At 49.5% G+C, this 13211-nt stretch overlaps 1 protein-coding gene across 1 annotated transcript in view; it reads right to left on the bottom strand.

The window, feature by feature from the left end:
- The window catches only part of CCDC80 (coiled-coil domain containing 80), a 36010-nt gene extending 23933 nt beyond the window's left edge, over positions 1-12077 (bottom strand). The window contains exons 1-4 of the mRNA XM_055315948.1: positions 11056-12077; positions 9304-10601; positions 8715-9245; positions 694-850 (exon numbers count right to left, since the gene is read on the bottom strand). Of these exons, the coding sequence (XP_055171923.1) occupies positions 694-850; positions 8715-9245; positions 9304-10590 (1975 nt within the window). The 5' untranslated portion in view covers positions 10591-10601; positions 11056-12077. The remainder of the gene's footprint in view (positions 1-693; positions 851-8714; positions 9246-9303; positions 10602-11055) is intronic.
- Positions 12078-13211: the final 1134 nt, after the last annotated feature.

Below are 13211 nucleotides of genomic sequence, written 5' to 3'. Positions count from 1 at the left end.
TCAGATCTGGGGCTTCTGACTCTGTGATCAAACTACTCACAGTAAGTCTTGCAACATTCCCATGAGAACTGCAAGGAGTTAGCTGCCCAGTGCTGAGCTGTACGCCTCATGAGCCTCACACGCACCATTAATATGAAAAATTGTGAAAACTCTACATTGAGCCAAATTCTTTGGCTCTCCAAAAGACTTGGGTGCAGGATAGTCCATATTTTCAGTGACTTTTCATTTAGCTAAATAGCCTTTCTCAGCCCTCCCCAGGCTTGCCAGAGTCAAGTGCTTCCAAGGATCTGGCAGGTCCCCATCTATGAGTGAGTCACCTGCAGCATGAAGGCAGCAGGAAGATCAGATGGTATTATTCACAGGCAAGAAGATTCTGCCTCCAGAAGAAACTGTCTACATACCCTACCGGCTCTCCCACCAACTGTATTGCTTCTCTGGTTTTTCTCCACCTTATTGACTTTCAAATCATAGAATGCTTGCATGTTTTTTTCATTTTAAAGTGCCAAAAATCTTACACCAAAACCATCCAGAATAGTTACATAAATAGGAGGTAAACTGACTTTTGTTACCATAAGGAAAGAACCCTCTGAATATCTGAATTTTCCTCTTAATTCCCCGCTGACCTCTCCCATAAAGTTTGCCCTACCTTAAATAGGAGAAAAACAATAATGCAATTAAAATATTTAAGAGAACCTAGCTGGAAGTGGTCGATTTTCATGGTGCTGTTGTTGAAAGGGCCGAAGATGGTGATCACGGAGATTTTCCTGGTGGCCATCTTGCAGAAACTTTCCAGATACTCATCTCGCTGCTGCACATACATGTTGTTCTCAGCCTTCGGAGCCGTGATCAGCTAGAGGTGGGTGGAGGCAAGCAAACATTAGTTCACAATGATAGTTGTCCGTAGAGGCAAAATCCAAAGGGATGATTTGGAATAGAGGGCTGGGTAGTGACTGACACTAAAGTCAACTAAACCAAGGTGTTCTATTGGGCAGTTAGCATAATGAGGGCCAAGACAGGTCATGTGGAAAGGTCCCCCCCCCCCTTTTTTTTTAAATGGCTCCAAATACCTTAGAGTTATCTATTCCCACTAGTTATCTTTATTGCTTTTATTGCTAGTCTTCAGCCATCCTAGTTTTTTTTTTTTCATCCTAGTTTTTTCATTTGTGAACTTGGCCCAGGAATACTTATTTTGCAAGGCTGTTGTGAACATTACAGAGTACTTGACATGTAATCATTGTTCCATAAGTGCTAACCCCCTACCTTCCTTTGGTCTTTATTACCCTAACTGGATGCTCAGACATTTGTGAATTCAATGGTTACTACTCTTTTGTTTCATGTCCCACAGGGTTGACAGAGCTTCCTAGCCAGGCCTAGGGAACTATGGAACATTAAACGACTTAGAGTGTTTTCCAGGCAACCTTGCAGAAAATTTTTGGGATGGCTTTATGGCCTATGTTTTGTCACACTGGGGCTGTCCAGAGCTTGTGGCAGACCTCTTTGATGCTGGAGACCCCCAACAGGATGGATTTTACTCTTTCAGTTTAGCCTTCTATATATAACTCAGACCTGGCATTTATCAACTAGCACCTGTGTGTCTTTCATGCTCACTTTGAATCCCTGACTTCTGGGGGAAAAAAGAGGAAAGACAGAGCAAAAGAAAGAGATGCTGCAGTCACCAGAGCCACCTAGGAAAGCATATTTTGTAATTTTGGATAAAAGGAGGATACCCTCGATTTTTAGGGCTCCTGTTGAATGCCCTAAGAATGTCTCAATGTTTCCATCTAACTGGATATAAAAGCTTTTCTACTTCCTTGATTATTTTTGTAGACTTTTAATGAGCCTTCTCCAATTTTACCAGGTTTTTCATGGGCAGAAACCATAACTATGTACCACAGGCCACGAGTGAGCGGGCATGGTGCTCTTCACCCTGGAGATGGAAGGACGTGAAATTTCATTCTGATGATGACCAGGTCTTTGCTGAGCTCTCTGACTCCAAATAGTTCACTAGGCTGTTGTCTGCACGAACACTGTCGATTCACTGTCTGCTAACTCATCACTTGGCTTCGAGACCAGCCTCTCTACACGCTTTCTCAAACCTGACCACATTCAAATTTATCAGCCACTTTTCTACTTACCCATCAAACCTTACAAAATATTTCTGAAGTTTGTGGCTATTAGCTTGGCATTTTTCGGGGGGTGGGGGGGAGGTGCCATGTTGTTAACCTCTTCCAAAGACTTTATCAAAATGGTTAGTAAATCTGCTCCCAGCTTGATACTGCTATTTATCCTTCTCTGTCAGAGATGTGTTTATTGTTGCCTGCAGGCTTTCTCTTTTAAAAATTCCATGTGCTTGACAAAATACTACCCCTCGTGGAAATCATGTGTTCAATAACTTTTGAATGGAACATTAACAAAGATTCTTCTGGGATGAAGTTATTTTTTCCCCTCAGGTTGTTATTTATTTAAGTAGCCATGATTTTGTTTATTTTTGAGTTTGTGTTTACATGCCAGTTCAGAGGACCAAGGTGGGTAGAACATGCTTATTTTAGAAATGTAATTTCCCAAGAGGAAAAATAATATTTCGCTAAATTTGTTCATTGATTCATACTTAGCCTTAAGAGAGATTTGAAGTGGCTATAAAAAGACACGGTCATGATGGTATTTTTGCTTTCTTTGTCAGTTTAATTGGTTTTATGACATTTGAACATATTTTTCCAGGTTTTGATGGTGGCCCATATCTTAGAACTTTCTTTTCGGTTGGTTTTAGGTTTTTCCTTCTGGCCTTTCTTTGCTCACAAACACGCTATTTTGAAATAAATGAAATGTTTAAGTGAAAACACAAAATAGAAACAAAGGTAAAATTTACTAGTAATGATTTTGTAGCGAAGGATACACCTGTATTTAGAATATATTTAGAGGAATCTGTAGGGGACAGCTGCCCACGTGCTAGATGACAGATAATCACCTGCCTTTGTAACTTCAAAGCCGTACATAGATTCCATTTCATTCTTGTCATACTTTGCCATGGACCTTTACAGCACGTGGCCAGATCATGATAGGACGGGATTACAAGAGTCCTCAAAGCTCCCTCTGGTCTGTTTCTCCCTCTTGTGCACAACTGGGAATTTCAGACAGCATAGAATAATACAGGACCTTCCCCCGACCCCGCCTGGCAGCTGCTCTTAGAACCTCTGAACAAGTAGCCTGAGGCCACTGGGTACCCAGTGGGAAGCGACATAAATAAATAAAGAGCCCTGATGTTTATTTTCACCTCAGGACCTGTGCTGAGGGATGCCTTAACGTACCCATGAGGTGACATTTATTTTGCATGACTCATTTCCTCCCTCCACAACCTGGCCCCAGGCTCCCTCTTGCTAACCTTTCCTCCTGTTCCTCCCTTACATGACCTCTTCACTCCATGGCCAGATTGGTCTCAGTTATGAAATGAAAGGAATCTGGGCAGAGTGGCACAGAGAAAGGGTGACTGTAGGGTGGGAGGGTCTGCACTTGCTCCTTGTTCAATGCTGGCTACCTTTAGCCTCCACCAGGCCACTTAGCCTTATGAAGCTTGGCCTGTGCATCTTTACGATGAAACAACTTCCCTGATAATAGTAGTGAGAATCAAGAAGAAAGAAAGAAAGAAAAAGAAGAAAGAAAGAAAAAGAAAGAAAGAAAGAAAGAAAGAAAGAAAGAAAGAAAGAAAGAAAGAAAGAAATATATATATATATAGGCTGTGTGCACACAAGCACCCTGGGTGTGTGTTGCCTCTGAGGAGCTGACTCTCATTCTTTCCTCTGCCTTGGCGCCTACCTCTTCCACCCAGGATGCTCTCCCTCCCTCCACCTTAGTGGCACACAGGCAGTCTTCAAATGCAGCATCCTCCTTCACATCTTTCCTAGCCCACAATGGTCACTTGCTCCTTTCAATTGCTGTTCAAATGCTGGCCTGTGTTCCTCAGGTTCCATAGATCACTCCAGACAGAAGAGGGGTGGTCCCCTGCTTAGAAATGTCTAGATGCCAGATGCCGCCTGCAAACCAGCTGCTAAAGGACCCACCCCTCTTTTGCATTTAATCTACTCTCTAGCTTGCCTCAGGGACAGTAGAAGCGGCTGACCAAGGGAACATATTTCAGCCACTCTTTCCTTGTGTACTGACACCTCCGTCCCATTCATTGTTGAGTCTGGCAGTCTTTCAAATGGTGTTTGAAATGGTAACCGTGTCCAGTCCCCTCTTCGTAAAAAGAGCATCCTCGCACTTCTCACTAAACATTATTGTCTGACACTTGGCCTCTTTCCAGTTTGGTGGTGATAAATCAGGGCACGTATCATGAATTCAGAACTGCGTTGTGGTTCTTTTTTATGTTTCTGTTCCAACTGGTGCGTTGGCACAAGGAGCCTCAGAATATAATGAAGCCAGTCTGCATAAGTGAAAGGAGCAAACCAGAATGGGAAGATGCGAGAGGGAAGGTATTTTAGGTCTCAGCTTATGCTAAGCACTGTGTTAGGCTCAAAGCACCAGATCTTTACAGGACTCTGAAAGTATCATTCAAGCTAGTAGTACACCTTAGTAAAGCAGAGCTTAATACCCCTTTCTAAAATTAAACCAAATAAGTCGATTATTCTCCCAGTACCCAAATTTCTGAGGTAAGTTTAAATGTATGAACCCAACTGAATTACAGGAGATTCAGTCCCCAGTGTGCCTAAAGTTGAAATGGAGTCTGTAATTCTGCATTATGAGGCCTCTTGCTCATGACAAGTGGGTACATCTCAGGGCACAAGCTGATTGATGGCTTTTCAGCTCTACTCCACATAGTCCAATGTTTTAGTGATAAATGCCTCTTCTATATCCGTAAGGTTGTCAACCCCGAACTGGCACCAACCAGTCTGAGGGGTCAGGTTAACTGGGATTCATTCTGTCGTTCTCGACTGACCCCCAGGCAAGCCAGAGAGCTCAGGTGAAGAGAACCAGCTGGGTATTAAGGACAGAGCCTCTACACTGTTGCTTAGCACAAAATGTTGACAATTGATAGACCTTACCATTTATCTGAGTAATTTAAGGTTAAAAGTGAATTCTAAAATATTTGCATTGATTAACTAACAGGACAGTATCTCAGTTTCCCCTCCACTTTATGGCATATGACCATGGAGGCTCACACCCATAGGAAGGCAGAATGAGGAGAGTGGCTGGAGTATGAACTAAAATTAAACAGACCTGAGTTCTAATTCTGACTTTGCCAGGTATTAGCTACACACCTTGGGAAACTTCTCAAACTCTCTAAGCTTTTTTTCTTGATTGTACAGTGGAGTTAATAAGTCCTTCCTTATATGGTTGTTGTGACAGTTAAACCTCACAGCTTCAGCAAAGCACCTTGCGGGATGTGCCCTTTTCTGATTTATAGACTGAGAGGCAGAGGGTTTGAAGGACTGATCTCTGGCCTCAGAATAGAACACCTGGTTCTACCTGCAGCTCCTTGAAAGGCCCCTCGGATGTTGTTCACCACTGTGGTCATTGTATCTCTAAAAAGGGGGTAAGGAGCAGCTACACGATATTTTCACATCCAAAGAATGATATAAATAAATCTAAATCCCTACGGGTGTATGATATATTGTAGTTTGGGCATCAGGTTACTGAAAAACTGGGAAGATGAGCCAAAAGTCCTGCATGATTTCTTGGCATCTAACCTCATTTCGGTTTGAGCACACGGAGTAGGCCGAGGCCAGTTGGAGGTACATGTTGTCAGGGTCTTTTTACAGCTCGGAGAGTGCTAAGCCTTAGTGAATATTAATCGAATCACCAAACTTCCTGAATAACATCAGCATGTTTCATGGGGAAAATGAGTGGAAAAAAGATACATGGCACCAACCAGCATTTTCACCAGAAACCCAAGTCTCTTCTCTGCCTGGTGAAATAGATTTCTTTTCTCTCCGTCTTTTGAGATCATATCATTTTTTTATTTCATCTTGTCTTTTCTAATCCATTCGCATTTTAGATATAAGCTTTCCGGAAAACACATTTCTGATATGATCATCAGCTGGGCACATGTGGGATGGTAAGACTGAACTGCCTCCTATTGGTACTTTCTTCCTAATAACAAACCCGGTTCTCTTGCCAGCCCCGAAGAGCAACACTCTTTGCTCATGGCAATGAGCAATCCCAGCTGGGTTCTGTTTTGCCTCACATGACATCAGCAGAGGCTGTCGCTTGAATTTCATTTGCTAGAAATTTATGATCAGGGTTACTGCTTAAAGCAGAAAATACCCAGCTGGGCTTTCAAATCCCTGACTAAGGGAGTAGAGCAAAAGGGGAGAAAAGAAAGGCATGACTAATATCGGGGATAGAGCATGAAAACCTCTTTCTTTTGACTCACAAACCAGGGGCAATGGAAGTATTTGCCAGATGGGTGCACAATTACAATCCTGATATGTTACCCATGATTATTTTCCCCCCTGCTTAAAAGCTGCCCAGAGGAACACTTCACCTGCCCCGTTGCCTGAATGGCCAGGCTTGGGTGATGTGCTTTAGCCTCCTGGACAAAGTCCTAGGTCCTCAGGAGGAACACACTAGTAAGGTTTGCCCACACCACAAAGAGAGCAATTGGCTCCCTGGGGTTCTGTAACAAACATTTAAGTACCGGATAGAATGCTCCTCTGAAATGAATGATTCCTTTGGCTCTGACTAAAATATTCTCATTTAAATTTATGTACTCTGAAAATAACCAAGTAGCTGTTAAACCGCTCTAGCATACAGCCTATCCTCTGCTAGTTACGTTATATACTTTAAAGCTCTGTTTAAAAATGGGTAAAATATACAAAAAAAAATACATAACAGCAGACACACACACAAACCTGTAGAATCAACGAAAACTTGAGTTTTTTTCTAATACCTAGGTACATCATTGTGGACCTGTTAAGAGAATTTTGGGACATACCCCACCCATGATAAACACCACCAGGGATTCTGCTCTGAGTAACATTTCAAATGCAAATTTAAATTTTTTGAGACCTCTAACGATCAATGGACACCAGCGCCTTTCTGCTCAGATCATTAATCCAAATTTAGACCAGACTGGAAAAAGTAAAAGCCCCTTTGAGAGATGCCTTGAGAGAAGAGTGCCTATTTCTTTGGATGGGGATAATGCAGGCTGTGGTCACCTTGTGCCTTTAGTAGGACAAATGCTGTCCTCAGTGGCATGAGATGTCTCCTTCCCACCCACGGATGGGAAAAAAATTGTTCCTGACCCACGCTGTGTGACATTAATTTACTGATCCTTTTCTCTGCAATGATTGTACTGCACCTTCTCCCCCTTGACAGCCTGGAGTAAGTAAAATGACAGCATTAAGAAGGGGTAAAGATCTTGGAAGGGCACTAAAAGAGGGGACAAGGAGACATGGAGAGGAGAAGGAGCCACTCTCACGTGGCTGATGAGAACTGCCCTTACATTTAGGATGGGATTGATTTCTTTCCAAAGGCTTCCCAGGGCTTGACTAGATTCTTTTATCATTCTTTGGATGGAGGCAAGTAATGACCCAAAGAGAGAGAGCTCTTGAGATGGACCTATGGCTTGCTCAGTATCAGTGGCTTCAGGAACACTGAAAGGCAAAGTGAAAGCAAGACTTGCTTATCTCCTTTCACCTGCATGCAAGCACGCACGTGCGCGCGCGCACACACACACACACACACACACACACACACACACTCATTTGATAGAGACACAGGACAAACTGACCTCTGTCTCTAGCGTACTGGAGATTGGAACAATTAACCCAGTTCCCCATTCTGTCTTTTTGGCCTCTTACTTGGACAGTGATGGGAGAGGCAGTCTTGGAGGGGAGAAGACTTCAACCAGCTGGTTTTGAAGTATCTGGGAGGGTCACACCGACAAGGGCCCTTCCCGGCTCCCAGTCATACATGCCCACTCTCCACCCAAGCTGCCTTACTTTCCTCTTTGAGGCTTCCACTCTCATACAGACCTAACCAGGAGAAAAAGGAAAAACCTTGACCAGTTCCCCATGCGCATGCTTCTAGTTCCAAAGCTCCACGAAGAGATAAATCCTTTTCCCAAGTTGTGACCTTAGTCAACCCTTGCCCTTTTAGGAACTCCTTTGTTCTTCTTTTATTCTTTGAACTTGGTAAAAGGGAGCTATACTCAGAGCTCTCCGTTGGGGGGCAGCCCGGGTGGCTCAGCGGTTTAGCGCCGCCTTCAGCCCAGGGCCTGATCCTGGAGACCCGGGATCAAGTCCCACGTGGGGCTCCCTGCATGGAGCCTGCTTCTCCCTCTGCCTGGGTCTCTGCCTCTCTCCCTCTCTCTCTATGTCTCTCATGCATAAATAAATAAATAGATATAATAAAATAAAATAAAAAAAAGAACTCTCCGTCTGAAGAGAGAGCTCAGGATGGGGGATGGGTAAGGACGGGTTTGGAAGAACCCCAGCAGAGGTGCTTCCTTACGCTTAGGTCTCAGGGCCCGTGGCCACTGAGTCTGCAACCTTGGGGCCACAGAGCACCAGACCAAGAGGAGCTTCTGGCCTGGCAGCCCTTGCAAGACAAGCCGCCTGATCTCCCTGACATGGCACAGGTTCAGCCACAGTCTGCCATCCAGCAACATGATTTTAGAAAAAAAAAAAAATGTTTTTTTAAAAATAAATAAATAAAGCACCCATAGGACCCTGCCCTGCGTCAGCCCACAGAACAAAGCTGGGGAGAAGATTACTTACGAGCAGCCTCCGTTTGCCTTCAAAGGACCCCAGCAGGTGGGTCACCGACTTCCCGGGACTCTGAGCCACGTGCTGCGCCGTGGGCGTCAGGTAGCCCTCCTGCTCCGGTTTACCTGCCTTTTTCTTCTTGCTCTTCTCCTTCTCCTGCCGGCTCTTTTTCTCAGCCTTATCCTTCTTCGCCTTGAGCAACTTGTCTGCCTTCTCGCTTTTCAGCTTCTTCCTCTTCTCCTTCTCGGGCTTCTCGAGCTTCTCGAGCTTCTCGAGCTTCTCGTGCTTTTTGGCCTCGCTCGCCTTCGCCTTCGCCTTCGCCTTCGGAGCGGGGCCGTCGCCCCCCCGCAGCTCGGGGTCCCGCTGAGAGGCGCCGGGCCTGCCGGGGTCATACTTACTCTCGAACTCGTTGCTCCCGGCTCTGTCCTGGCCTTTCTTCGGGGCGGCTTTGCCCTTGGCGGGCTTGGGGTGCGCGGGCCCGCCCTCGGGGCCCCGGGGGCCGTGCTCCCGCCGGTCGGTGCGGTTGTCCCGGGCGCGCGCGGCCTGCGCCTGCCCCTGCCCCTGCCCCTGCCCCTGCCCCTGCGCCTGCCCCTGCCCCTGCCCCTGCCCTGCGCCTGCCCCTGCCCTGCCCGGGCGCCGTGGGGGGGGGCGCGGCCAGGCTCTCCAAGCCGCCCGCCTTGCCGGGCCTGCGGGCGCCCTGCGGCCTCTCCCTCCGGGGCTGCGGGGAGAGGCCGTGGGGGGCGGCGGAGGACGGGGGCGCCCTGGGGGTCCCGGGCCTCTGCGTGGCGGGCGGGGCCGTGGGGCTCGCCGGGCGGCCGGGGGCTGCGGCGGGAGGCGGGGTGGCGGCCCTGGGGGCCGGGGTCGGGGTCGGGGTCGGGGCGGGGGCGGGGGGCGCGGTGGCCGCCCTTCTGGGCGCGGTGGGCCGGCCGGCTCTGGTGGGCGGCCCCGGGGCGCGGCCCTGCTTGCCCGCTCCGCCGCCGCCGTCGCTCCCGCCGCTCCCGTCCTCCTGCAGCACCTGGCCCTCGACCCCGGAGGCCTTGCACTTCTGCACGAAGCCCTTCTGCCGGATCTTCTCCAGCCTGCGGACGGGGCCCTGGTCGATGAGCTCGTACAGGGCCTCCAGCCGGACGGGGTACGGGTAGCGCTCCTCCACCTGCAGCGTCTTGCGCAGCAGCACCATCCCGAACTTGCCGTGCTCCAGCTGCAGGAAGCTCATCAGCTTGGGCACGAGGCCCGGCTCCAGGCGCTGCTCCCGCACGCGGCCGTCGCTGCCGATCCTGCGCACCTTGCCCCCCTCGTCGCCCGCGCGGTGGAACAGCACGATCTGCTGGATGTGCCTCTCCGCCAGCTCGCAGTACACGTCGTCCTTCAGCAGGCTCATCATGAGCCGGTAGTAGCCCTCGGAGGCGTGAGGGGCCGAGATGACCCACACCCTGCTCTTGCCCGCAAAGCTGGCCAGGACGTTGGGCGAGCCGGACCCCGCGGGCCAACGCAAGGGCCTCGAGCGAGCCGAGGTCCCCTCGTCTCGGATCATGTCCCGGGGAGGCCTGGGGGCCCCTGGTCTCTGCTTAGGCCTCGCGGGGGCCGCGCTAATGCGCGGCGGCGCAGGGGGCGCGCGGGGCGCGGGGGGCGCCGCCCTGGGCACCGGCACACCCCTCCTCCTTAGGGGAGGCGGGAGGCTCGGCTCCTCCAGGGCGCCTCTCCCGATCCCCCGGGACCTCCCCGCGTGCCTCAGAAGCCGGGCCGGCCTTCTGGGGGCTGGGGACACCAGGGGTGCTCTCCGCCCCCCGTGGCTCCCCCTCTTCGCGGCAGGGAGGTGGGGTTCGGAGCCGCACACCAGCCACACTGCCACCAGCATGGCAAAGCTGAGTGCCGTTGTCCATGTCATTGTGCAATCCGCTTTGAAAGGCAGCAGGGTCGGCAGGCGGAGGGGAAGAGGGAGAATGGAGAGAAAAAAGAGAGAGAGAGAGAAGAAAAAGAAAAATCATTTAATTGCAAACAGAACTGGGCATTTTCTCTTTCTCTGTCTTGGCCAAGGGGTGGGTGGTGGGGGGGGGAAGGGGCGGTGAGAGGAGAGGCAGGGAGGTCAGGCCCTGGCAAGAAGGGTGCATCCTGTTGCTTCCAAACCCAGGTAATCGGTTAGCGCTCAACAGGGACAGTTGGAGGAAGCAGGAAGGCCCGCCCGGCAGGGCCGGGGTCAGGGCAGCGCTCGCCCTGCTCCGCGGCGCTCGGATGCTCCAGGGCAAAGGCACACTGGGCACACGAACTATGACAACACTCCTAGTTCGTGCCTTCAAATGAGCGACAAAGAAACAAGCAAGCACACCCAGGACAGAAAGGATTACACACTTACGTTGTGGCTCATGGAGATGGAATGCAGAGGGTTTAAAAGGCAATCCCAGGCGTGGTCCCAGGACAGTCTCCTACATGAGATCCTCTTCCTCCGCAGCCCGGCTCAGCAGCACAAAGGGGGGTGCGGGCAGCTCCGGCTCCCAAAGGCGCCACCGGCCCACAGCCTGTCCTGACCCCGGCCGAGCTGCTTTCCTCTTTCCCCTGGCTGTCTTTTCACCTTCTTGACAAGTAGGATGAGGGGAAAGGAGCTGTCCTTGTGAGGCTTTGCATCTCCATTTGTCTGTAGTTTCTGCTCGTCCCGAGTGGCTGTGTGTGCCAGTCCCCTGTGCCGGCGACTCAGGGCGCCCCTGAGAGTGGAGTCCCAGCTACTCCTCAGTCTTGCTCTTTCTCTCTTTAGAGTTCCAGGATCCTTCTTATCACCCTTTCCCCCACAGTCTGGCTGAGTCCCTTTGTTTCCGAGCGTGAAAGCACTGGGATTAATATGTTTTCCAGGCTGAGGGAAAACACAGGAATGTGATGTTGAAAAAGGACTTTTTTTTTCTTTTCCTGCGCTTGTCCCCTCCTTTACGTCTCTCCACCTTTTTTTTTTTCTTTCTTTCTTTCCTCTTCTTTTCCTTCTCCTTCTTTTTCTTCTTCCTCTTGCCTGGACTCGGTCCCAGAAATGCCAGGACAACCTCAGTTTTGATCCAAACCAAACTCCCAACAACAGCAGCCGCTGGAAATCAAGGAAACTTCGCTAAGAATTTAACAGATCAGCAAAACACCACCTCCTTCCCACTGCAGCACGTTGAGAGTGGACTCGGTGGGGAAGGAGAGGGCTGTGCTTTGGGGTGGGGGAAAGTTTTGAAACGCTACACATCATCATAAATCACTTTAGGATAGGATGGCTGAGGACTTAACCCCTTCCATGCCAAGGAATCAGGATACTTTCCCTTACTGTCTGGAATCACACTGCACTTTGGAAAGGGAAAATTCTCAGATTTCTGCATCTGGCTGCTCGGTTTTCCTAGAGACAGATACTCATTTGGGTCAGGGTGCTTGGCTGTACATCCACGGACAGCGTATATATTTATAGTTCCATGTGTATATTTTTATCTCTTTCTCCTCCTTTTATGTGTTTAGTTTGAGGTTGGAAAAGCCCATGGAAAACATGACTGTGTTGTTTTTATTTTATGTTAATTGGGGATCATATTACTGAGTTCTTGTTCCTCGTTTTCTCCTTGGCATGGAAGGAAGCTGGGAAAAGGTTAGAAATGGCAGGCAATGGCTGCTGTTCCCCTGAGCTTGTGGTTGGCATTACATCAAGGGAAGGGCATTATGATCTCCAGTTCTGGGCTCTGGCTAGAGATGCTACGCTAGGAGCTTCCTCGGAGGACGGGACTGGGGAGGGGGGCTGCTGTGGGAGTGTAGCACAGGATTGATTGTGCTCTCCACAGGTTTCAGGAGTCTGGAGGATTTTAGGCCATCCTTTGAAGTCACCATATCAGGTTCCAAAGGAGAGACTGAGGCAGCTCTGTGTATCCACCTCCTGGCTCTGCCAAGGGCATTCAGCTTTTGGTGATGAGTGATCTGATCTCTCATCTGGTGATGATCTCAGTATTCTCTCAGGGCACACAGATACTTCTTCCAGTCTCTGAAAGAGCATCATTCAGTTGGCAACCCAGGATTCTCAGAAGGCTCCTTCAAGCTAGGCCACGTAAGTGGCTACCCTTATCGGCTAAATACTGATTCCTGTTTGCTACCCCTTGATCGGCCCCATCTCTGACTGGTCACATTCACTTTTCCTTCACAGAAGCTCCCAGTACTGAGCTAAAGACCTGTAGGGGTGGGGATCCCTGGGTGGTGCAGCGGTTTAGCGCCTGCCTTTGGCCCAGGGCGCGATCCTGGAGACCCGGGATCGAGTCCCACGTCGGGCTCCCGGTGCATGGAGCCTGCTTCTCCCTCTGCCTGTGTCTCTGCCTCTCTCTCTCTCTCTGACTATCATAAATAAATAATTAAAAAAAATACCTGTAGGGGGTTGAGCGTAGTCTTCTCAGCTCATAGCTGGAAGACCAAGACGAGACGTGACAAGAAGGGCTCTCCTGTGGAGCCCTTTCTGACCCTTGTGAGCAGTAACAAAGGTGGACCTCAGACGGAGGCCTTCTGTCCACTGGAGTC

The sequence above is a fragment of the Nyctereutes procyonoides genome, unplaced genomic scaffold (assembly GCF_905146905.1).
Source record: "Nyctereutes procyonoides isolate TBG_1078 unplaced genomic scaffold, NYPRO_anot_genome, whole genome shotgun sequence".
NCBI classification, from domain to species: Eukaryota; Metazoa; Chordata; class Mammalia; order Carnivora; family Canidae; genus Nyctereutes; species Nyctereutes procyonoides.
This window is presented reverse-complemented; position numbering and strand designations above follow the sequence as displayed.